Source organism: Hemitrygon akajei, chromosome 3, assembly GCF_048418815.1.
Source record: "Hemitrygon akajei chromosome 3, sHemAka1.3, whole genome shotgun sequence".
Lineage (NCBI taxonomy): Eukaryota > Metazoa > Chordata > Chondrichthyes > Myliobatiformes > Dasyatidae > Hemitrygon > Hemitrygon akajei.
The window spans coordinates 104688808-104715973 of record NC_133126.1 but is presented as its reverse complement, the minus strand read 5'-3'; the positions used below and the strand labels follow the sequence as shown (position 1 = coordinate 104715973).

The window sequence follows — 27166 nt, the reverse complement described above, 5'->3', positions numbered from 1 at the left end:
GGGTTGTTTACTGGATGGCAAGATACAGGCAAATTGAATGGAAAAATAAAGACTTGCCTTCTCAAACTACGCGGGAGAGTGGAGAGTGGAGACAGAGAGAATAGGTGCTGTTTGCCTATGGACAGAAGCAAGTTGAGCGAATACGCTTCCACAAAACAGGGCAGTTCCCGCACTTTCAGGGAGGATGAGTTACCTGAATTTAGGGAATTCTACATAGAGTCCAAAAGGCTACAGGGGCTCCAGATGACCATGAGGGATATCTCTCAGGTTTGTGTTAAACCAGGGCAGGGAAGCCGCCAGGGTCAGGAAAAGTCGGAGAAGCGAGATAGTTGCTGGTTGCCTCTCAACTTTGAAGAACTTTCTTTCTCCGTCTGCAACAGAAATGGCCAGGCATCCATGAGGTCAGTTGTCACCTTCCCATCAGCATGGTTACACACTGCATTTCACATCTCTTACATTTATCTCTCGGTGATCTTACCCGTTCGTCGTCTTTTCACGCAGATTATATAAAGCAAGGTCATTGTCCTCCCTCCCCGAAATACCACATTAAGCACACAAAACCCATTTATAATACTTCCGCCGCTCTCTTCGTAGAGATAGAAACTTCTATTTAATCATTTCCATCTTTTTACAGCTGACATCTTTTCTCCCCGTCCCGTTCTGATGAAGAGTTTTCGATTTCAAACTTAACTTAATTTTGCTTGTCTTTTCATTCTTGGTATCTGACCTGGTTTATGTTTTCAAATTTGTTTGGTTCTATTTTTCTAACGACACTTTCTGACTGGTTAAGTGTTCATGGTTTGTTCCATCATTTGGCAGCGAGGATACGAGTTGAGAAGTAACAGAGATGGACTACTATGTCTGCTTTAGCGTCTGTACAAGAATGCTACGTCGTTCAAGTTAATTCTAACTCTAGAGTTCGGCATTTTTTTTGTACACAAATCCCGTTTATTCTATTGAGCAGTTCACACAGCAAGAATACCAACGTGTTCTTTTACATGGGATTGTCCTGGAATGTTTCCGAGTTCGGCATCACCGCCTGTGGTTCCTGTGCATCTGATTTGAGTTGGAGTAGAGGCGAGTACTTTTGATACTTTTGATAGCGCTACCTGGATAGCCGCCCTGACGTTTTAGTCAATGTCAAATTTCTGGGGGTGTACAATGAAACATAATTTGACGTGCTATGCAGAAATATCCGTGGCTCCCGAAAAACGTAACAGCTCTTTGAAAGAATTGAAAATGCTGTAAAACAATCCCTGTGAAAAATGTCTCGCTTCTATGCTTCAACATTTAGTGAAAATACATAAATAGGAATTTCGCCCCGGAGCTGTAGATAATATTAGAAGTCCGACATAGAGTCATCGTTGCCACTAAATGAAATAATATAGTTCATTAGACAACAGAACAAATGTAACACTTACCCAACAGGCTGGTATATGTCTAGGGGAAAAAGAGATCCCCGCCACACACCAACCCACCTCCCTTACACGCAGGTGCTGAGAGAATCGCGTTTATGCCTCGCGCCCGCCAACAGTATCAAACCCACAACAAATACCGTTATGAAATACACTTTAAAGAGTTTACTAAAATTAAAAGAGTATTAGGCAATACAATATATATATATATACAAGAAAAAGACAAAAGGCGCCAACTTATCAAAGTTCAGTCAGTTTAGTGCACATCGGTGGAGCTCATCCAGCGAACCATTCGACTCCTTGGTGGTCGTCCTCCCGAAACTCCCACTTCGGACTTCCCGGTGGTCGTCCGAGCACACGTCCTCTTTCCTCGGCGTCTCCCTCCGGACTCCCCTCACACCCCAAGCCCGCGCAACCCCTCCCCCAAGTTCCCAGCCTCACAAAACACAATAACATTCCCCATTGATTAACAAATGAATACAATTACCATATCAGCCATTCTAAAGCGAAACAACGGCAAGAGAAACTTTGAACAAAGAAGCATTCCTACTCGTAACAAACCAAAGAAGCCCTTTTTAGTAACATACACAGGACATTGTACATTCTCTCCCCACCAGCAAATGTCATGTCCTCATGACATTACTAGAGTTCCCCAAAGCTTCTTGCAACACCCAAAACCCAACCCAGGTGCAGAAAGCAGTGACATAACTACCCAGAGCAGTAGAAATCACACTCGGTTCTCCTGGTACCACATATGTCAACCGCTCTGGGGGGCGCCTAATCCTCTGAGATCTCCATACTCCTTCTGCCCCCCTGGGCTCCCTCTCCACCGGCGAACCCACTGTCTCGGACACACCAGGTCTCCCTGACAGACCCTCACCCCCTTCCTCACGGGGGTCCTCCCTCACCTGAGATCTCTCCGGCTCACGCTCGGGCTCCACCCTCTCTCCCACCACTGTTGGCTGCCTCTCCATCTGACCCTCAAGACCTTCCCTCCTCTCACCCAATTCAGTATGGGAAGGGCCAGGAGCCTCCTCTCCGGGTACTGAAGCACCAGCGAATGGGTACAGGGGCCACTCATCTGAGTCGTCCTCTTCCGAATCAGTAGCCATTTCCGGGCGAGGGACCCGTCCCCGCTCTTCAGCAGCGGTCTCTTCCCTTTCTCTGCACCCTCGCAGAGTCCTTGTACTGGGCGTAACCTCCCACTTTGGCTCCATATCCACCTGCACCGCTTGACCCAGCGGCAGCAGGTGATTCCGATGGAGTACCTTGATAGGCCCTTTCCCATCCTCAGGTTTCACCCGGTAAACTGGCAGGTTCGGCATCTGGCTCTCTATTACATAGGGGCTGGCCGCCCATCGGTCTGCCAACTTGTGCTTACCAGGGAGTCCCAAATTCCGTAAAAGGACCCGGTCGCCCGGCAATAACTGAACAAACTTTACCTTTCGATCATACCGCATCTTATTCCTCCGATTTTGTTTTGTAGCCGCCGCCTCGGCCAACTCGTACGCCCGCTGTAACTCCCTCTTCATGTCGGACACATACTTTAGATGGGACTTCCCGGGTAATTCACCCACTTCACCCCCAAAACACAAGTCAATGGGCAACCTCGCTTCCCGCCCGAACATCAGATAATAGGGCGAATATCCTGTAGCATCATTGCGAGTACAATTGTAACAGTGAACCAATTGTCCAATATGACGACTCCACCTGCTTTTCTGCCCAATCTCCAGTGTCCCGAGCATATCCAACAGGGTCCGGTTGAATCTCTCTGGCTGCGGATCTCCCTGTGGGTGATACGGGGTAGTCCTGGATTTCTCAACCCCAAGCATAGTCAGTAATTCATGGATAAGTCCCGCCCCTGATCGCTATGGATTCGCCTGGGAAGGCCGTAATGAACAAAATACTTCTCCCATAACACCTTCGCCACTGTCGTCGCCTTCTGATCCTTAGTGGGAATTGCCTGAGCATAGCGAGTGTAATGATCGGTGATGACTAAGACATTCGCGGTGTTGCTGGTGTCAGGTTCAATCGACAGAAAATCCATACATATCAGGTCCAGAGGTCCCGCACTCTGCAAGTGCGACAGCGGAGCCGCCAACGCGGGCAGGGTCTTCCTCCGGATGCAACGACTGCAGCCCCTACAGTATGCTTCGACTTCCCCCCTCATCCGGAGCCAGTAGAACCGGTCTTTGAGTAATCCATAGGTCTTTTCCACCCCCAAGTGTCCAGAATCATCATGTAGGGCCTGGAGTACAGCCTGCCGATACTCCTCCGGCAGGACCAGTTGCCAACAGTGGGGTTGGTCCGGAGGCGCCGTTACCCGGTACAAGATTTTGTTCTTTAACCTCAACCGAGACCACTCCTTCTCAGCCAACGCCCCATCCCCCCTCTCGACCGCTCTCCACACTGTGCCAATGCCCGGGTCATTTTGCTGAGCAGCTGCCACTTCCCCCGGACTCAGTTCCGGCAACTGTTTAGTCCGTAGTGCGGTCAGGTCACAGTAAGCTAGGGGTATGGCGTCGTCAAAATCCCCCAAATGGTCCACGGCTCGTTCCAGCCTCCCTCTTCCCTCGGCCTTCACGGTGATAGCAAACTGGCACATCGCCTTCACTCCAGGGGCAGGGACACTCTCCCACTCCTCATCCCTGTCCTGTTCCCGCGGCTCCCGACGAGACAAAGCATCCGCATCGACATTCTTGCTTCCGGGCCGGTACCTCAGGCTGAAATCATATACCGACAAGGCCGCCAGCCACCGATGTCCTGTGGCATCCAGCTTTGCCGAAGTCAAAATATAAGTGAGCGGATTGTTATCCGTTCGCACCTCAAACTTGGCTCCGTACAGGTAATCGCCCAACTTGTTCACCACCGCCCACTTCAGCGCCAGGAACTCCAACTTGTGAGTGGGATAGTTTCTCTCCGATGGCAACAAGCTTCAGCTGACAAAGGCTACCGGCCTCAATGCTTTGCCATGCTCCTGGTACAGAACAGCCCCGAGACCCTCTCGACTGGCATCCGTGTACAGCATATATGGCTTCTGGGGATCGGCAAAAGCCAACACCGGGGCCTGGGTTAGTGCCCTTTTCAAAGATCGGAACGCCTCTTCACATTGATCATCCCATCTCGAGCCAAAAGGTTCCGCCGGGTTCCAGTATCCTCCAGCGTCCTGCCTTTTCTTTCCCACCGGGGGATAGCCACACAACAGCTGAGTCAACGGTGACACACTTTGGCGTATCCTTTCACAAATCACCGGTAATACCCACAGAACCCCAAAAATGAGCGCAGAGCGCCCACTTTCTGGGGTCTCGGCCAGGTGGTCACGGCCTCTATCTTGGTTGGATCAGTAGCCACTCCCTCTCGCGAAATGATATGACCAACGTAGCTAACCGACGACTTGCAGAACTGGCATTTGTCCAGGGAAAGCTTCAACCCTTCTTCATTAAGCCGGCCCAACACCTTCAACAGCCTCTCCTCATGTTCCTCCAAAGTCGATCCAAACACTATCAAATCGTCCAGGTACACCAGCACCTCTAACAGATTCATATCCCCCACAGTTCTCTCCATGAGCCTCTGGAAGGTGGCTGGGGCTCCCGATATGCCTTGGGGCATTCGTTCGAACTGAAAGAACCCCAGCGGGCAGATAAAAGCAGTCTTCTCTTTATCGCCCGCACTCATTGGGATCTGGTAATACCCACTTCTTAAATCCAGCACACTGAACCACTTCGCACCGCTCAGGCAGGCCAGCGCATCCTCGACTCTTGGGACAGTATACTGATCAGGGACAGTTCGCCGATTCAACGTCCTGTAGTCAACACACATGCGCACTCACCCATTCTTCTTCCGTGCCACCACTATTGGGGACGCATAAGGACTTCGGGACTCAGCTATGATTCCGGCCTCCTTCAACTTGCACAAGTGCTGCCGCACGTCCTCAACATTTGCCGGAGCCAGCCGCCGGGATCTCTCTCGGAACGGGGTGTCCTCCGTCACCCGGATGGTGTGGCGAGTGCTTTTGGAGCAGCCAACATCAAACTCGCCCCGAGAAAAAACAGCTTCCATCTTCAGCATCTTCTCCACTAGCCTGTGTTTCCACTCCGGCGACACAGGGGAATCCCCGAAGTTAAAGACTTCAGCGGTCAGCTCCCTTCGATGCTCCAATCCCTCCCCGTTAGGGGTCCTCACTGGTGCGCTAGACATTACCGTCACCAGGAACAGATGTGCCAGCGGCATTCCTCTTCAGTTTGCGTATAAGGAGAAGGTGGGAGTGGAGGATGCTATCACGTATTTGCTGCACAAATCCCTCTCTCACCTAGATGGGGTCAGTGGTGCTGTGAGGATTACATTCCTGGACTTCTCTAGTGCCTTTAACACCATCCAGCCCAAGATCTTAAGGCACAAACGGAGATGGGAGTAGACTCTTACATGGTGGATTGGATAGTGGACTACTTGACAGATAGACCTCAGTATGTGCGGTTGGGAGACTGTAGGTCTGACACGGTGGTCAGCAGCACAGGAGCGCCGCAGGGGACCGTGCTCTCTCTGGTCCTGTTCACCCTGTACACATCAGACTTCCAATATAACTCGGAGTCCTGCCATGTGCAGAAGTTCGCTGATGACACAGCCATAGTGGAGTGTGTCAGGAATGGACAGGAGGAAGAGTATAGGAAACTGATACAGGACTTTGTGATATGGTGCAACTCAAACTACCTGCGTCTCAATATCACCAAGACCAAGGAGATGGTGGTGGACTTTAGGAGATCTAGGCCTCATATGGAGCCAGTGATCATTAATGGAGAATGTGTGGAGCAGGTTAAGACCTACAAGTATCTGGGAGTACAGTTAGACGAGAAGCTAGACTGGACTGCCAACACAGATGCCTTGTGCAGGAAGGCACAGAGTCGACTGTACTTCCTAAGAAGGTTGGCGTCATTCAATGTCTGTAGTGAGATGCTGAAGATGTTCTATAGGTCAGTTGTGGAGAGCGCCCTCTTCTTTGTGGTGGCGTGTTGGGGAGGCAGCATTAAGAAGAGGGACGCCTCACGTCTTAATAAGCTGGTAAGGAAGGCGGGCTCTGTCGTGGGCAAAGTACTGGAGAGTATAACATCGGTAGCTGAGCGAAGGGCGCTGAGTAGGCTACGGTCAATTATGGAAAACCCTGAACATCCTTTACATAGCACCATCCAGAGACAGAGAAGCAGTTTCAGCGACAGGTTGTTATCGATGCAATGCTCCTCAGACAGGATGAAGAGATCAATACTCCCCAATGCCATTCGGCTTTACAATTCAACCGCCAGGAGTAAGATATGTTAAAGTGCCGGGGTTAGGACTCAATGTATTTAAGTAAACTACTTAAGAACTTTTAAAAAGCTATTATTAATGCTTTTTGAGAGAGTGATTTAGATGCATATCATATTTTTACTGAGTTAAGTATTGGTTGTAATGAGTTTTGCTACAATAACTGTATGGAACATTGGAAAAAAATGTTGAATTTCCCCATGGGGATGAATAAAGTATCTATCTATCTAACACATCTGCGCTTTACAATTTTCCGTCGCTGACCCAGTGCTCAATGCGCAGGCGTAAGGGTTCTCAAAATCGCGCATGCGCTCAGTAGACAAAAGGCTCTGGAGGACCAACGGCAGGTAGGAGAGGGGCTGTGGGTTGGGATTGATCGGCATCAGGGTCGAAATCCCGATTGAGGGACAATTGCTGTGATCCCGGACATACCGTAGCCCCGCACCCCGGGACATTTTCCGTCCTTTGCGCGTCTCTCAACTCCACGATCCATACCCGAGCCCAGGGAGCTTTTTGCTGATGAGCAAAGGTGCTGGCACCATTTCTTTGACGCATGCGCACGTTTGGATCGTGATCGTTGTGGGGGTTTCTGTCTAAAGATGGCCAGTGCTTTCTCCACCAGTCTGTAAGACGTGCTTGGGGAATGGGAGAGAATGGATCTCTCAAAAACTGCCGAACTAGCTATCTCTATCCAAAGATTAGGAACTCAGAACAAAAATATAGTTCCGAGTTTATTTAGGATGTTGAGACTACCCTCCAGTCAATGTAAATGTCAGGCAGTGTTGCATGGAAGAAAAGAACAAAATCCTTCCATCAGCTTTAGTTCTTGAGAACATTACCCTTGAGACCATAAGACATAGGAGCAAAATTAGGCCATTCAGCCCATCAAGCCTGCTCCACCATTCCATCATGGCTGATCTCGAATCTCATTCAACCCCACAAACCAGCTTTCTTACCATACCCTTTGATGACCTGATTGATTAGCAAGCTATCAAATTCTGCCTTAAATGTACCCATGGACTTGGTCTCCATAGAATCATAGAACATTACAGCACAGAAACAGGCCTTTTAACCCTTCTTGGCTATGCCAAACCATTTTTCTGCCTGCACCTGGCCCATATTCCTTTATCCACTTCTCATCCATGTACTTGTCCAAGTTTTTCTTAAATGTTAGAAGTGAGCCCGCATTTATCTGGCAGCTCATTCCACACTCCCACCACTCTCGGTGTGAACCCCCCCCCCCCCCCAATGTTCCCTTTAAACTTTTCTCCCTTCACCTGTAACCCATGTCCTCTGGTTTTCTTCCTCCCCTAGCTGATGCACCATTAATAACTCTTGGAGACTGGAAGTGAACGATAGGCTTTTATTAGCAGCAAAAAGGGAACACGACATCTCGGAGACTGAGGGAGGAGCAGTGCCCCAATCGCTTTTATACAGGGGTCTGTGGGAGGAGCCACAGGAGCAGTCAGCAGAGGGGCGTGTCCAGACAGGTATACATAGTTTTCCACATTCACCCCCCCTTTGTTTTAAAAGAGAGTCCCCACAGGGTGAAGTTTCTTACAAGTATATTTACAGGTTAAGTCTATCAGGCGGTCGAGTCTTTCGCTGCGATCTACGTAGCACCAGTGATGATTGCACCGGAGACGGTGGTTGTGCTGGCTCCGGCCTGACTTGAGGTGCCAGCCCGTTAGGCATCAGTAATCCCTCATGCGTGTGCGTGGCGCCCGGTATGGGAGTGTCGTGAGGAGTCTGTGTAGGGCTTGGCGTGCGCGGTGTCTCGTGGGTATATACATTGGTGGCTACGGGGTTCATAGTCACTGTGGAGTGTTCGGGGTAGGGGTCTGGTGCTTCTGTGGGCGCCAGGTCACGGATGGAGACCGTGTCCTCTCGCCCATCAGGTAAGACTACGTAGGCATACTGGGGGTTCACATGAAGTAGGTGAACCCTCTTGACCATCGGGGAGTATTTATTGCTCGTCGCATGTTTCTGGAGCAGCACTGGCCCTGGGGATGTCAGCCAAGCCGGTAGGGTGGTCCCAGTGGCAGACTTCCTGGGAAAAGAAAAGAGTCGTTCATGAGGGGTGGCATTGGTGGACGTGCATAACAGGGAGCGGATGGACCGGAGTGCCTCGGGGAGGACCTCCTGCCAGCGAGAGACCGGCAGTCCCTTTGACCTAAGGGCTAAGAGTGTGGCCTTCCACACCGTGGCATCCTCCCTCTCCACCTGTCCATTCCCCCGGGGATTATAGCTTGTGGTCCTACTAGTAGCAATACCCCTAGCCAGCAGGTACTGGCACAGCTCGTCACTCATAAACGAGGACCCTCTGTCACTGTGGATATAGCAGGGATATCCAAACAGAATTCTATTCTCCACCTCAAAATTTTATCACTTTTGATTTTGCCCCGCTGTTGGTTGCTAAACATGAACGCAACTGAGCGCTGGTCGGTTGGCAAGCTGAACCTTTTGCCGGCGAGATAGTGCCTCCAGTGCCTAATAGCTTCCACTATGGCCTGGGCTTCTTTCTCCACCACGGAGTGCCGAGTTTCAGGGCCTTGAAGGGTACGAGAGAAGAATGCTACCGGCCTTCCTGCCTGATTGAGGGTAGCAGCCAGCGCGGTCAGAGGCATCACTCTCTACTTGGAAGGGAATGGTCTCGTCCACTGCATGTATTATTGCTTTGACAATGTCCCCTTTAATGCAGCTGAAGGCTGCGCGGGCCTCGGTTGAGAGGGGAAATGTGGTGGACTTGACTAGGGGGCGGGCCTTGTCTGCGTAGTGAGGGACCCATTGGGCGTAATAGGAAAAGAAGCCCAGGCACCGTTTGAGGGCTCTGAGGGTGGTGGGAAGAGGGAGTTCCAACAGGGGGCGCATATAGTCGGGATCAGGGCCAATGACTCTGTTCTCCACGACATACCCAAGGATAGCAAGTTGGGTGGTTCCAAACACACACTTGTCCCTGTTATCGGTAAGGTTAAGAGCTTTGGCCGCTTGGAAAAATTGTTGGAGGTTGGTGTCATGATCCTGCCAGTCATGACCGCAGATGGTGATGTTATCCAGATATGGGAACGTGGCCTTCAGTTGGCACTGGTCCACCATCCGGTCCATTTCCCTCTGGAAGACAGAGACACCATTCGTGACACCGAAGGGGGACGTGCAGGAAGTGATAGAGCCTGCTGCCCGCCTCAAAGGCGGTGTAGGGGCGGTCCTCCGGGCGGATAAGGAGCTGATGGTAAGCGGATTTTAGGTCTATGGTCGAGTACACTTTGTACTGAGCTATCTGCTTGACCATATCCAAGATGCGGGGTAGGGGGTACGCGTCAAGCTGTGTGAACCTATTGATGGTCTGGCTATAGTCCATGACCATCCTATTTTTCTGCCCGGTCTGAACAACGACCACCTGGGCCCTCCAAGGACTTGTGCTTGGCTCAATGATCCCCTCCCTGAGTAGCCGCTGCACCTCCGACTTAATGAAGGCCCTGTCCCCCGCGCTGTACCTCCTGCTTTTAGTTGCCACAGGTTTACAGTTGGGGGTCAGGTTGGCGAACAGCGGTGGGGTAGGGATCTTGAGGGTGGAGAGGCTGCAAGTGGTGTCTGTAGCACGGCTGTTGGCATGGTGTTGGGTGGGATGTGCGGGGTGTGTGTGTGTGTGTGTGTGTGTGTGTGTGTGTGTGTGTGTGTGTGTGTGTGTGTGTGTGTGTGTGTGTGTGTGTGTGTGTGTGTGTGTGTGTGTGTGTGTGTGTGTGTGTGTGTGTGTGTGTGGTCAGTAGCGGGGTATGTGATGAAGTCCCACAGAACTGAGGATTTCTGACAGTGATTGGTGGGTGGGGCCCATCATACGCCATTGTCACACTTTTCAGGTGGCTCTGGAAGTCGAGCTCCAATAGCACAGGGGCACACAGTTAAGGCATGACCCATAACGTAAAGTCCCGATATTCTGTGCCCTGCACCATCAGTGTCACTACACAACCCCCCCGGATGTCTGTGGAATACGATCCTCTGGCTTACCGGCCGTGTCACGTGTCCGCAGCGTTGCACCGTGTCCAGGTGAATAAAACTCTCAGTGCTGCCCGTGTCAAACAGGCAACTAGTCCACCAGGATGCCCATCATTGACCTTGTGAGCCGGTGTGGAGCGCTTTGGTCAAGGATCACAGAGGCCTGAGTTGAATTGCCGTCTTGGTGCCCGGTAAGCACCTGTGGGTCGGAGGCGGGGCGAGGTGGCGCCGACAAAGATGGCCGCCCCCATGCTTCGCACGTGGCGGGCAGGCAAGATGGCGGCGATCAAGATGGCCACCTCCATGCCTCACATGCGGTGTTCAGGCAAGATGGCGACGAGCAAGATGGCAACCCCCATGCCTCACACACGGCGGGGAGGCAAGATGGCGAACCCCATGCCTCGCATGCGGCGCTGCTTGATCCCGCTCGTGGTTTGGACTTACAGGCCTTGGCGAAGTGGCCCTTCTTGCCGCAACTGGAGCAGGTAGCTTCTCGGGCCAGGCAGCGTTTTCGGGGGTGCTTTTCGAGTCCGCAGAAGTAACACTGCGCGGAATTGCAACTGGCAGCAGCCGTGGTCGACTCGCTGGCGGGTTGCAAGGACCATGGACTCGCGACTGGCAGCAGCCGAGGTCGATTCGCCGGCAGGTTGCGGTGTCTGCAGCATCCATGAGGCCGGCAGGAGATCACGCACCTGGACAGCGTCAGCGTTGTGCAAAGCGGCCTCCAGCGTGTCGGCCAGCTCGATCGCCGAATGTAAGGTAAGATCAGCGTGTTCCAGCAGCCGTTGGCGCACGTACACTGACCTGATCCCCGTAACGAAGGCGTCTCTCACTACGAGCTCTGCAAGCTGTTCCGCCATCAGCCCCCTGCAACCGCAGGCCCGCATGAGCATCTGTAGGGCCCGGACAAACTCAGCGCTCGACTCTCCGGCCCGCTGCCACCGTGTCACTAAGTGATGTCCTGCGTAGACGGTGTTCACCGGCCGCCGGTATTGTCTTTTGAGGGCATCCATTGCACCCTGGTAGTCCGTTTGGACTCTGATCATGGAGTAGACCCTTGGACTGACCCTGGAGAGGAGAACTCTGCGCATCGTGGCAGGATCGGTCACATGAATCTCCTCCAGGTACGATTCGAAGCATGCTAGCCAGAGTTCGAAAGCGTCACCGGCTTCCTAGGATTGAGGGTCGAGATCCAATCTGTCGGGTGGTAAAATGCTCTCCATGGTTTAAAATTGTTGCTAATAAAATTGAAGCACCATCAATAACTCTTGGAGATTGGAAGTGAACGATAGGCTTTTATTAGCAGCAAAAAGGTAGCATGACATCTTGGAGACTGAGGGAGGAGCAGTGCCCCAATCGCCTTTATACTGGGGTCTGTGGGAGGAGCCACAGGAGCAGTCAGCAGAGGGGCGTGTCCAGACAGGTATACATAGTTTACCACACTAGCCTCAGTGGAAAAAGCCTGCTTGCATTCACTCTATCTATATCCATCATAATTTTATATACCTCTATCAAGTCTCCCCTCATTCTTCTATGCTCCAGGGAATAAAGTCCTAACCTATTCAACCTTTCTCTGTAACTCAGGTTCTCAGGTCCTGGCAACATCCTTGTAAACTTTCTCTGCACTCTTTCAACCTTATTAATATCCTTCCTGTAATTTGGTGACCTATGCAGAGCATTCCACAGGTTTACTACTTTGACAAAAAATTACCTCTGTTCTAAAGGGTCACTCCTCAATTTTGAGGCTGTGCCCTCTAGTTCTGGATACCCCCACCATAGGAGACATCCACCCTATATATTGTTTTCAAGATTCAGTAAGTTTCAATGAGATTCCTTCCCCCCCAACCCCCCGGTCCACAGACTTCTAAATTCCAGTGAGTACAGGCCCAAAGCTGGCAAACGCTCATATGTTAACCCCCTCATTTCTGGAATCATCCTCATGAATCTCTGCTGCACTTTGTTCAACCTCCTCTTGTTCTGAGCCATGAGAACATGTTTTGTCCATTCTCTCTGGGTACATAATGATATCAAACACCTTTGTCCTGGGCTTCAAATGACCTGTAGCTTTCACTTCATAGAAGTGTCACACTCCAATGAGAAAGTCTACTGCCCTTCCCTTCATATTCATTAGCATAACCATGGATGAATTCACCACTGTCAGTCACCTGGGGGAGGTGGGGTCAGAGTATTTAGGAAGTCTCCAGGAGCAGCTACATAATACCATGTGCTGTGTAGAGCAGCGACCAATCAGAGATCGGACGTGGGAGAAGACAGCTCATTTAGTTTTGCCGATTGAGTAGAAAAGGCATTAACTCGTGGCAGTTAAGTGCTTTGAGCAGCAGACAATCAGCATTCAGGATTGTTAGGCATGAAGAAATTAAAATAAGGCGGGGCAAGTGAGCAACCACTGTTGGAGTGGTTAGTATTAAAGTGGGAATTTTGAGGCATTAGCTCATCGGCTTCAGTGAGGAGAGGCTTCAGTCAGAGAAGGTTTGTAGAAATTTTCCCCCCAGTTTATTGTTTTTCCTTTTTTATCTTTGCTCAGTTAGAACAGAAGGAATGCCAGGCAGGATAGTCAAATGCTCCTCTTGTGGGATGTGGGAAAGGAGGGACATTTCTGGTATCCCTAACAACTTCAGCTGCTTGAAGTACATCCAGCTACAGATTCTAAAACTCCATGCTAAGGAGTTTGAGCTGGAACTGGATGAACTCCAGATCATTTGGGAGGCTGAAGGGGTGATAGAGGTGCAGGACACAGGAGACTGTGTGTCAGTCAAGAAAGGAAAAAAGGTTGAACAGCCATTGCAGAGTACCACTGTGGCCATCCCATCTAAAACAGGTAAACCATTTTGAATACTGTTGAGAGGGATGACCTAGCAGAAGAAATCGGTCAAATCTCTGGCACTGAAGGGAATCTCTGCCACTGAGCTCTATGGCTCAGAAGGGAAGGGGCAAGAAGAGCAAACTGTGGTAATAGGGAATTTGTTAGAGAAATTTAAAAGTACTGTGGACAATTACAAATTTCCCAGATGGCACGCGCTTACCAGGTGCCAGGGTCTGGGACATTTCATATCAAGTCCTCAGCATTCTTAAGTGGGAGAATGAACAGCCAGAGGTCATGGTCCTTGGAGGTACCAATGACAAAGGTAAGAAGAGTGACTAGGTTCTTCAAAGGAGCTAGGTAAGAGGACTGGATGGGATTGAGTTTCTCAATCCTTAATCTGTATAGAAGTCCCAATGAGAGAGTGTGCAATACCTATCTGCTATTAGTATGTGAGGCAAGGCAGGCAGGAACATGAACATAAAAATAATTACAGCACAATACAGGCCCTTCGGCCCACAAAGTTGTCCCGAACATGTCCCTACCTTAGAAATTACTAGGCTTACCCATAGCCCTTTATTTTTCTGAGCTCCATGTACCTATTCAAAAGTCTCTTAAAAGACCCTATTATATCTGCCTCCACCACTGTTGCTGGCAGCCTATTCCACACACTCACCACTCTTTGCATAAAAAAACTTACCCTGACATCTCCTATGTACCTACCCCCCAGCACCTTAAACCTGTGTCCTCTTGTGGCAACCACTTCAGCCCTGGGAAAAAGCCTCTGACTGTCGTGTGGATCAATACCTTTCATCATCTTGTACACCTCTATCAGGTCACCTTTCATCGTCCGCTGCTCCAAGGTGAAAAGGCCGAGTTTACTCAACCTGGTTTCATAAGGTATGCTCCCCAATCCAGGCAACATCCTTGTAAAAACCTTGTAAAAGTGACAGAAGTTTGTGTAGGAAAACACTTTGCATCCAGTGATCAAAATGTGAAGAAACAGGTCTGGTCTGTGGGTTGAGATTCTGAATTGGAGAATGGTCAGTTTTGATGGATTCAGAAAGGGTCAGGCCAGCGTGGATTGGGACGTCTATTTTCTAGCAAAGCTGTACTTGGTGAATGGGAGGCCTTCAAAAGTGAAGCCCTGAGAGTTGTATGTGCCTGTCAGAATAAAAGGTAAAGAGAATAGGTGTAGAAGATATGGGCCTTGGTTAAGAGAAAAAAGGAGGTGCATAGCAGGTATAGGCAGGTAGGCACAAGTGAGGTGCTTATGGAGTATAACCATATAACAATTACAGCACGGAAACAGGCCATCTCAGCCCTTCTAGTCCATGCCGAACGCTTACTCTCACCTAGTCTCACTGACCCGCACTCAGCCCATAACCCTCCATTCCTTTCCTGTCCATATACCTATCCAATTTTACTTTAAATGACAATACCAAACCTGCCTCTACCACTTCTACTGGAAGCTCGTTCCACACAGCTACCACTCTCTGAGTAAAGAAATTTCCCCTCGTGTTACCCTTCAAGTTTTGCCTCTAACTCTCAACTCATGTCCTCTTTTTTGAATCTCCCCTCCTCTCAATGGAAAAACCCTATCCAAGTCAACTCTATCTATCCCCCTCATTATTTTAAATACCTCTATCAAGACCCCCTCAACCTTCTATGCTCCAAAGAATAAAGATCTAACTTATTCAACCTTTCCCTGTAACTTAGGTGCTGAAACCCAGGTAACATTCTAGTAAATCTTCTCTGTATTCTCTCTATTTTGTTGACATCTTTCCTATCATTCGGTGACCAGAACTGTACACAATACTCCAAATTCGGCCTTACCAATGCCTTGTACAATTTTAACATGACATCCCAACTCCTATACTCAATACTCTGATTTATAAAGGCCAGCATACCAAAAGCTTTCTTCACCACCCTATCCACATGAGATTCCACCTTCAGGGAACTATGCACCATTATTCCTAGATCACTCTGTTCTACTGCATTCTTCTATGCCCTACCATTTACCATGTATGTCCTATTTGGATTATTCCTACCAAAATGTAGCACCTCACACTTATCAGCATTAAACTCCATCTGCCATCGTTCAGCCCACTCTTCTAACTGGCCTAAATCTCTCTGCAAGCTTTGAAAACCTACTTCATTATCCACAACGCCACCTGCCTTTAGTATCATCTGCATACTTACTAATCCAATTTACCACCCGATCATCCAGATCATTAATATATATGACAAACAACATTGGACCCTGTATAGATCCCTGAGGCACACACTAGTCACCGGCCTCCAACCTGACAAACAGTTATCCACCACTACTCTCTGGCATCTCCCATCCAGCCACTGTTGAATCCATTTTCCTACTTCAATATTAATACCTAACGATTGAACCTTCCTAACTAACCTTCCGTGCGGAACCTTGTCAAAGGCCTTACTGAAGTCCATATAGACAACATCCACTGCTTTATCCTCATCAACTTTCCTCGTAACCTCTTCAAAAAATTCAATAAGATTTGTCAAACATGACCTTCCATGTACAAATCCATGTTGACTGTTCCTAATCAGAGCCTGTCTATCCAGATAATTATATATACCATCTCTAAGAATACTTTCCATTAATTTACCCACCACTGACGTCAAACTGACAGGCCTATAATTGCTAGGTTTACTCTTAGAATCCTTTTTAAACAATGGAACCACATGAGCAATACGCCAATCCTCCGGCACCATCCCCATTTCTAATGACATTTGAAATATTTCTGTCAGAGCCCCGGCTATTTCTACACTAACTTCCCTCAAGGTCCTAGAGAATATCCTGTCAGGAACCGGAGATTTATCCACTTTTATATCCCTTAAAAGCGCCAGTACTTCTGCCTCTTTAATTGTCATATATCAAGTTATATGAAGCAAGGTTAGCAGAGCTGGGAATTTTCTCTTTGGAGCATAGAAGAATGAGAGGAGACGATAGAGGTCTACAAGGTTATGAGAGGCATAGATAGGGTGGTTAGTCAGTACCTGTTTCCCAGGGCACCAATAGCAAACACCAGAGGGCAAATGTACAAAATTAAGGGAGGGAAGTTTAGAGGAGACATCAGGGGTAAGTTTTTTACACAGAGGGTTGTGAGTGCCTGGTGCCTGGAATGACTTGCCAAGGATGGTGGTGGAGGCTAAAACATTAGGGATATTTAAGAGCCTCTTGGACAGGCACATGGATGAAAGAAAAATGGAGGGTTATGGGGTAGTGTTTGGAGTTGCCAATCATACCCCTCCTGCAACCATGTTTCACTAATTGCTACATCATTTTTCCAGGTATCAATCCATGCTCGAAGCTCATGGATGCTCTAAGCTCATCCACCTTTCTTACAATGCTCCTAGCATTAAAATAAATGCATTTAAGAAATTCTCTACCTCCTGCTCTCTAACAGTACAAAGAACTTTACTGTCTTCTTTTTCTTCCTTCTCCCATACATCTGTTCCTACACTCTGGTTTCCCTCCCCCCTGTATCCAGTTTAAATCCACTGGAGCCTCTCTAGGAAACCTACCTGCAAGAATATTTGTCCCCCTCCAGTTCAGATGTAAACCGTCCCGCCGGAACAGGTCCCTTCTTCCCTGGAAAACTGCCCAATTATCTATAAACCTGAAGCCCTCCCTCCTGCACCATGTCTTCAGCCACATGTTGATCTGCACTATCTTACTATTTCTAAACCCACCTGCACGTGGCACTGGTAGCAATCCTGAGATTGCTATCTTGGAGGTCCTGTCCTTTAACTTGGTATCTAGCTCCCTAAACTCACCTTTCAGGACCTCCTCACTCTTCCTACCCACGTCATTGGTCCCTACATGGACCATGACATCCAGCTGCTCACCCTCCCTCTTGAGAATACTGAGAACTTGATCCAAGATATCGCGGACCCTGGCACCAGGGAGTCAACAGGCCATCCGGGATTCTCGATCTCTTCCACAGAACCTCCTATCTGTCCCCCTAACTATTGAATCCCCCATCACTACTGCTCTCCTCTTTTCCCTCCTTCCCTTCTGAGCTGAGGGTCCGGTCTCGGTGCCAGAGACGCAACCACTGCAACTTGTCCCTGGTAGGTTGTCCCCACCAACAGTATCCAAAACGGTATACTTATTGTTGATGGGAACAGCCACAGGGGTGCTCTGCTCTTCCTGTCTATTCCCTTTCCCTCTCCTGACAGTCACCCAACTACCTGTCTCCTGAATCCTAGGGGTGACTATCTCCCCGAAACTCCTGTCTATTTCTGCCTCCCGAATGATCCGAAGTTCATCCAGCTCCAGCTCTAGTTCCCTAACACGGTTTGTCTGGAGCTGCAGCTGGATGCACCTTTTGCAGGTGTAGTCATCAGGGACAACAGTGCTCGCCCTGACTTCCCACATATTGCAAACTGAGCACTCAACTGCCCTAACTGCTGCCTCCATTACCTACTCCTAAACTAATTAGATTAATTAAAGGAGCTTACCCGGCCTTACCTCACCTGGAGTGAAGCTCGTACTCAGCCTCTGCTCACTTTTTAAATTCCCCTGCTGATCTGAGGCCGACCTTCATGCAGTCGTGCCCCGTTCAACCTCGCCTCTGCCTGTTCTCACCGAAGCCTGATTGAGCCAAAGCCATCCCACTCTGCCTCAGTCCACTCCGATGATGGCCGCTTTAACTTTGACCAAAGCTTGAAATAATACTAATGTTCACTCTGATTTTTGTTTCAACTGCTGTGCAGATCAACTATTGGTCTGAGCAGAAAAGTTTTACATGTCTTGAAAACTGTGTGTCACTTTAAATAAATATTATATAAAAGAAAATTCCATCTGTAGCAACAAAGGCTATTTGTGTGAGAGCCCTTCAGTTACTGTGCAGCCGTGCACCTGTGCAGCTTAGAGAAACAGTGAATAATCCTAATGGAGAGAGTCGAACTGAGCCAAGTGACAGATTGAAGATGAGCAGAAATGTCCCAAACTGATGCAGACAGGAAGACTATCAAAGAATTTGATGGTAAGTCCAGATGCCTCCATTATGCCCAATTAGAAGATGGTTTATTTCTCCAACTTGGGTTGAGCCTTACTGTAACAGTGTGATGTCAGAGCATACCTTGGTGTTGTAAAATGATCTCATCTGAAACTTCACCCACTGATGTTTTTGTAAATCTTTTTACAGGTTAGAAACTGCAAAGAATTTGTGTACAGGAATCTCAAACATAACACATCTGTTTTGCTGTTTCTGTCCACACATTTGAGGAGTGAGCAGCATTTCCTCTGTAAACTCTGTAACAACATCTGTAGTTGTTCTTTGGAGATGAAGAATTTTCTCGTCCCAGCTGGAAATGTGCTTTGTGTCTGAAATGAAGTTTTGTGTTGTAATTCAGTGAAATCCACTTGGACTGGGTCGCTGAGAACACACCAGTACTTGTTCACTAGAGATCAGTTCTTCAACTGCATTGATTGTGCAAGGGATTCACTCACTCATCCCACCTGCTTAACTCTGGAAATGAATTCACTCATTCATCTAACCTACTGTCACGCTAGTTAGTCTGTACTGTAAAGAGACTGTTGATTTGCTCAGACTGGGAAGGAATTCACTCACTCATCCCACCTGCGACACACCAGCAAGTTCACACTGGGGAGAGGCCATTCAGCTGCAGGTTATGGAAAGGCATTTACTTGGTCATTACATCTGAAGGTATTGTAGTGGGTTCACCTGGGGAAAGGCCATTCACCTGCTCAGACTGTGGAAGGAATTCACTCAGTTGTGTAATCTAATGGCACACCAGCGAGTTCACACTGGGGAGAGTTCATTCGCCTGCTCAGACTGTGGGAAGGGATTCACTCAGCCATCTCAACTGAAGGTACATCAGCGAGTTCACACTGGAGAGAGACCATTCACCTGCTCAGACTGTGGGAGGGGATTCACTCAGCTGTGTAATCTATTGCAGCACCAGTCAGTTCACACTGGGGAGTGGCCATTCACCTGCTCAGAATGTGGGAAGGGATTCACTTGTTCATCCCACCTACAGACACATCAGCGAGTTCACACTGGGGAGAGGCCATTCACCTGCTCAGATTGTGGGAAGAGATTCACTCAGCTGCCTAACCTATTGGCACACCAGTCAGTTCACACTGGGGAGTGGCCATTCACCTGCTCAGAATGTGGGAAGGGATTCACTTGTGCATCCCACCTACAGACACATCAGCGAGTTCACACTGGGGAGAGGCCATTCACCTGCTCAGATTGTGGGAAGAAATTCACTCAGTTGCCTAACCTATTGGCACACCAGTCAGTACACACTGGGAAAAGGCCATTCACCTGCTCAGAATGTGGGAAGGGATTCACTTATTCATCCCACCTACAGACACATCAGCGAGTTCACACTGGGGAGAGGCCATTCACCTGCTCGGAATGTGGGAAGAGATTCACTCAGTCATCCAACCTTGTGGCTCACTACCGAGTTCACACTGGGGAGAAGCTGAAATAAGCTTCATGCTGAATATTTGACCATCACAGTTGCTGAGTCCAGAGGCAAGTTTTAAAGTGACTGTTGCTGATCGTGACACCCAGTTCTGCACCTTGGTTTCTAGGCTTGGAAGGAGTGTCTTCTGCTAATGTCCATCTTTATTGGGACTTGAGTTTAATATTCTGGATCTGTGATGACCAAATCAGTTCTGTTTTAAACTCTGTCTCGGGTTCTTAGTGAATCTATAACACACCCAGTGTACAGCTAGGAGTGAACTCAGGCCAGCTGGTCCCTGGCAGTGTTTCTGTTCCACAACAGTCCTTTAAAATCCATCCCTGCTGTTTACCTCTCCCTCCCTCTGAGGCAATGGGTTCCAAACAGTCATCACTGTGTGGGTGAAGAGGTTTCCCCAGAATTTCCTGCATGACTTTCTACAGACTGAAGATGAAGACAATCTGACTGCAGTTGTATCTGACGTGTTCTCTGGATCAAGGAGGAATGACATTGGGAGTTAACCTACTTATTCACTGCTCATTTCAACATGCATCAATTTCAGTGCTTCTGAAGGGCTGTGTCTCACACAGCTGCGTTGTTAGAATACACCACTTCCTCTAAAGTCTGAAAGCAGAATGGAGAGCCATCAGTCGGATGTTCAATGGAACAGGGTCTGAAACCAGACGGGTCAGCAGGGGGCAGAGCCTGGGGCGCTGGACAGTGGTCAGGGTAAGAACATATGATGAGGAACAAGGAATCACTGGGGGGGGGTGGGGTGCAGCAACATTTGTAAGCTGATTTGGTTGACTTTGGTGACACAAACAATGCCTGTTGTGAGGCGTTCCATTGGTCGAGGAACGTGTGTTTGGAATGGGTTTAACTGATATAGTTCATGCTTGTTAATCCTGTAATAATCATATCTGGATGGTTATTATTGATCTATCAACAGTAATGTATTAGTTGCATATAATTTATAAACTAGGACTCAAACTAGATTAGGCTCGCATTTATATAAGGCATTCATATCTTTTATGAGTTTGTATTTTAATGCAAAATTTTGGCAAATGATATTTGCCACTTGATTATGTCTGTGAAAGTACTGAGATGTAGTTAAACTTTTTCAGGATCCTGTATTGTGTTGGATTGTCTCTGGTTTTTCTTGGCATTGTCTGCATGTATTGTCTTGAGTTTGTTGGTATTTTATTATGCATTTTTGATACCTTTTTGTGTTAACCACCTGTGTATTTCCACAAAGAACTCCTCTTTTCTGGGAAGAGGCTGCAACTCTGAGCCAAGTATTTGATGCTTCCTTGTCAACATCTCTTCGTTAACTTTTCCATCTCTCATGATAATTTATTCAGTTTTCTGGATTTTATTTTCATTTAAGTTTATTGCTGTGTATTTATCAGAATTGTATATGCTGGCATGGAGTGCTGAGTTCTGCTTTTGTTGATGAAAATATATCCTTAAAAGTTTTATCTAACTCTTGCATAATTTTTTTTGTTATTCCTCTTCTTAACAGGTGGTGTTAATCTTAGTGTTTTCGAGTGTACATAGTTTTTTGTAAAATCTGTCATTTCTGTTCTTAGTTTACTCTGTAAATTTTCCAGATCAGAATTGGACAAAGTTAAAGTATTAAGCTAAATTATTATTAATAATAATATTGTTATTAAAAGCCCCTGGTGCAGTTATATACATGTATACAGACAGTAGCCATGATGTGCAGTTCAAATTATAATGAGATAAATTGTATGTAATGCCCATGATTTAAGATCATGATTTATCTTACATTTTTGCAGATCTCAAAATGAAAATCTATATTAAAGTGTTCTCTTAATTGCATTATGCAATTGAGTATTTCATTTTTGTTGTTTTAAATAATAGTTCAGTTAATTACAGTGGGCTTGTTGTAATTAGCCAATAGGATTTCTCTTGCTAACCAATAAGATGCCCTGGAAAAGAATGGGTAGCTATTTTCTCGAGAGAGCATGGGATCGAAGAAGGAGAAAGCTGGAGAATGGAAATGGACAACAAACAGTGGAACAGCATGGTGAAACGATATCAACTCTCAATGTGGGAGAACAGATACTGATGTCACAAAATCCTCATGCAGACTGTGGTGTCACGGAGAATGTGAGCTTTCAGTTAGCCAGCTAGCACACAACATTGAAGGAAGTTTTACACCTTTCTCCTTGGATGTTTGAGTGGATATTTATCTGTTTTCTTTACTTAGACCGGTTCTTTAGTGCAGAACCATTCCAGTACCGTGAGTAAATGAAGTGAAGCGATCTGGATTTATTATGCAGCAGTGAGCTGCATCAAAGACGTGTAAACTTTAGACAATATATATGTGATGGGCATTTTTGTTATTTTGTTTGTTTAAAATATTTTATCAATGCAATTTCAGTCTAAATTTATACAGCTCTGAGCTAAATTATTGCTTCCTAACAGCAAATTTGCATGGGTGAGTTAGGATTCGTGCAGGTCTTAATTCCCTTACAAGAAACATTCAAAATTTTTTTTGTGTGTTTACCATATCCATCCTAGACCCGTATATTTATTTATTTTTTCCTATTGTTCACTATTATTCCCATGCATTGTCGAGTTATGTTACTGTTAGCTGGTATTCACAGTAAAAGCTAATTAATACGAGCTTATGGTGAGATGGTTACATTTTAAGGGGCTACGTCTGTGATAGATGTTTGTGTAATCTGTTATTTGTGTTCAAGCGAATGTTACACTAGTGTTTTTTAGTACAATTTGAAGTACATCATAATTAAGGGACTGTGATATGGATGCTGCAGAGATTAAGGTTTGATGTAATAAAAACCAAGTATCCAGTTGCAATGCTTGTGTATTGAACAATGCTTCTGTTGGTGTAGTAATGACACTTAAGTTAAAGCCTTGAATCTTGTGAAAACTCTGGGAACAGTTACACTGATTGATCACAAATTTGAATGAATTGGTTGGCATATACTTTGTGTTAATTCAGACTTCCAGTGATGTGACTCAACTCACTCTGCCTGATGTGATAGGAATAGCTGGCGAGACAGGCCCATGGCCAATTCACATGTTTAGGGTTGCACAGAATACAACTCCAGATGCTGCTAGAGGTGAAGATTTTCCATTTTAGATAGATTCCTTTTCTTGGGAATGAACATATATGCCTAATGTTAAAAATCTACGAAGTCCTTCAGCTGTTGATCTAAATTCTGAGCTGGTGTATACTATCACATCTCTGGTCATAAATGCCAAAGCATACCTGCTGAGAATGTTCTGTGGAGCCAAGAATCCGCAGCATCCATATATGAGGTGAAAAACATTCGAGCTGGAATGACTCGGTTGACGTCTGCTAATAGAAAATAGAACAGTAGAGCACAGGAACAGGCCATTTGGCCCACAGTGTTGTGTTAAACCAGCTAAAAATCAAATCAAGAACACCCAAACACTAATCACGCCTACCTGCACCATGCATGTATCCCTCCATCTTCTTTGCATCCATGTGCCTATCCAAATGTCTCTTAAAAAACATTGATGCATTTGCCTCTACCACCATACCAGGTAGCGCATTCCAGGCATCTACGACTCTGAGTAAAAAACTTAACCTTCATCCTCCTTGAAACTTCTACCTCTCACCTTCAATGCTCGCCCTCTGGTATTAGACATTTCAAACCTGGGTAACAGATGCTCTTCACGATCATAGATACTCTAACCCTCTCATGATCTTGTCAACCTCAGCCTCCAGAGAAAACCAGCCTTTCATGATAGCACATGCCATATAAACCAGGCAGCATCCTGGTAAATCTCTTGTGAGCCCTCCCCAGAGCCTCCACATTCTTCCTATAGTGGGAAGACCAGAACTGTACGCAATACTCCAGATGTGGCCGAACCAAAGTTTTATAAAATTGTAACGTAACCTCCTGACTTTTGAACTCAATGCCTCGACTAATAAAAGCAAGCCTCCCATAACCCTTCTTATTGACCTGCTTTTAAGGAGCTATGAACTTGGATCCCAAGATCTCTCTGCTCATCAACACAGTTAAGGACCTTGCCTTTAACAGTATACTCTCTCCTTGCATTTGCCCTACCAAGGTGGAATACCTCACATTTTTCTGGGTTAAACACAATCTGTCATTTCTCTGCCCATATCTGCAAGTGATCTACAGTATATTGTGCTAAATTCACAACTCCACCAATCTTGGAGTAACCCTATCCGCAAATTTACTAACCTACCCATTTTAATTATCATCCAGGTAATTTATATACATCACAAACAGCAGAGGTCGCAGCAAAGGTCCTTGTGGAACTCCACTATTTACAAACCTCCAGCACAAATGTCCCTCCAGCCACTACCTTCTGTCTTCTATTCACCGTGGATCCCATGCAACTTAATCTTCTGGATTATCCTCCCATCACTAACATCCATGCAGACAACATCCACTGCCCTATCCTTATTAATCTGTCTCGTAACCTCATCAAAAATCTCCAAAGCCAGTAAGGCATGACCTTCCTCGCGCATAGCCATGATGGTTATCTCCAATCAGGCCATGGGCTTCAAAATGTTTGTATATCCTATCCCTAAGAATTTCTCTAGCAATTTTCCTGCAATTGATGCAAGACTCGCTGATTAGAAGTTCCCAAGAATTTCCCTTTAAAAAGAGATACAACATTGGCTACTTGCCAGTCATACAGGACCTTGCCTGTGGCTAGAGAGGACAAAGATACTGGTCAAGGGCCTAGAAATCTAGTCTCTTGCCTTCTTCATAACCTGGGATAAATGCCATCAGACCCTGGGGAATTATCCACCTTAATTACTCATTAGGAGGCTCAACACTTCCTCTTCCTTGACCTCTAAACACCTTAACATATTTATACAGTCAACACTGATATGCTGGTCCTGCATATCCTTTCCCTTGGTAAATACTAAATGAAAGTACTCGAGTACTGATGGTATACAAGGTGTTGTATCTAAATGCGCGTAGTATGAGAAATAAGATGGATTATCTAGTTGCAATATTTCAGATTGCCAGGTATGATGTTGTGGCCATCATTGAATCGTGGCTGGAGGGTGGTTATAGTTGGGAGCTGAATGTCCAAAGTTACACATTATTTCGGAGGGATAGGAAGGTAGGCAGAGGGGGTAGTGTGGTTCTACTGGTAAAGAATGGTATCAAATCAGTAGTGAGATGTGACATACAATCGGAAGATGTTGAATCCTTTTGGGTTGAGTTAAGAAATTGCAAGGGTAAAAGAACATTGATGGCTATTATTAATGCTTTTTGAGAGAGTGATTTAGATGCATATCATATTTTTACTGAGTAATTTTATGTAATTAGTTTTGCTAAAACAAGTGTATGGGACATTGGAAAAAATGTTGAATTTCCCCATGGGGATGAATAAAGTATCTATCTATCTATCTATCTATCTCAACAGTGCCTGGGAGGTGGACCTCAAGTTACAGCAGGACATAGAAAAGGCGAGTCAAAAGGGCAATGTTATGGTAGTCATGGGAGATTTTAAAATCAGGTTGGTAATGGATCTCGAGAGTGATTGAATACCTAAGAGATAGGTTTTTAGAGCAGTTTGTCATTGAGCTTACTCAGGGATCAGCTATAGTGGATTGGATGTTATGTAATGAACTGGAGGTGATTAGGGAGCTGAAGGTAAAAGAACCCTGAGGAACCAGTGATCACAATACAGGTAGTCCCCGAGTTACGAATGTCCGACTTACGGACAACTTGTACTTACGAACCAAGGAAGGAGAATGCCGTCGGCCATTTAAAGTCAGATTGCGATGCCATCCGTCATTTTAAATTGTTGCCATTGACACTATTGAGTGTTTAACTTTGTATTTGGCTTAAATTTTTCTTAGTAAGATTCACCCTGACCCCCCCCCCCCCCCCCGTTCCGATCAGTTAATGGCGCAGTGAGATCAGTGCCAGGCTTGAGAACGGAGGTTTCCGAGTTTGATCCAGTGACAGACTGCTCCCGTTCCAGATTGATGTTGATCTAGTAACTCCCTTAGCATCTGTGCCGGGTTGATGTCGAGCTCGCAACTTGACCTTGTAAAAAAAACACTGCCACCTCCAGTTTAAATTCCCACGTGGAATATTGTGGAGGATCAAATACCCAAACCCAGCACTTGTCCCATTTAGCCTGTCTCAGTGTGGTGGTCCTTAGGACCCAGCAGACCTCGGGACCCGCTGCCCACAGTGTTTCTGTTCCATTGACAGGAAGTGATTGTGACTGAAAATAAAGTGGAAATAATAAAGTGTTTGGAAAGAGGTGAAATGCCATCAGTCATTAGAAAAGCATTAGGCTACAGTTGTCAATGATCGAAACAATTTTAAAAGATAACAGTTAAAGTGAGAATAATGGAGTATGTGAAAGGCCCTGCCCCGATGAAAGCTACAATTATTACTAAGCAACGCAGTGGTGTAATTATTGGAATACATACATTTCTTAAGTGTTTTATATGCATAAAAAGGTAAAATATATACTATATACTAAGACGAATGTTTGACTAACTGATGCTAAATAATACTGGATGTACTTGTTCCGACTTATGTACAAATCTGACTTAAAGACAGACTCAGGAATGGAACTTGTACATAACCCGGGGACTGCCTGTATGATTGTGTTCAACTTGAAATTTGATAGGTAGAAAGTTGCAGTATTTCAGTGGAGTAAAGGAAATTATAGTGGTATGAGAGAGAGTTGGCTGAAGTAAATAGGAAGGAGCTGTTGGCAGGGATGTCAGCAGAGCAATGATGGTGTGCATTTCTGGAAAAAATGAGGAAGGTGGGGGACTGGTGTATTCCAAAAATGAAGAAATACTCAAATAGTAAAATTGCACAACAGTGGCTAACAAACAAAGTCAAAGCTATCGTAAAAGCAAAAGAAAAGGCACACAACAAAGCAAAACTTAGAGGGAAGATACAGAATTGGGAAATTTTCATTTATATAATGTTAGTTTAAAGTGCTACACAATTTTAAAACTGTGGAAAAAAAATTCTGCTCAGACCAATGGTTTGGCTGCTCAGCTCTTAAAAAAATAGAGAACATTAGTATTAGGGTAAGGGTTTGGGTTCCCATCTCCTGTACTTTGATTTATGAAAGCCAGTGAGCCAAAATCTTTCTTTATGGCCCAATCTACCCGTGATGCCATTTT

At 46.5% G+C, this 27166-nt stretch overlaps 1 protein-coding gene across 1 annotated transcript in view; it reads left to right on the top strand.

The window, feature by feature from the left end:
- The window catches only part of LOC140724561 (uncharacterized), a 62066-nt gene extending 39224 nt beyond the window's left edge, over positions 1 to 22842 (top strand). The window contains exons 7-8 of the mRNA XM_073038995.1: positions 160 to 401; positions 19230 to 22842. Of these exons, the coding sequence (XP_072895096.1) occupies positions 160 to 401; positions 19230 to 20022 (1035 nt within the window). The 3' untranslated portion in view covers positions 20023 to 22842. The remainder of the gene's footprint in view (positions 1 to 159; positions 402 to 19229) is intronic.
- The last annotated feature ends 4324 nt before the right edge of the window (positions 22843 to 27166 follow it).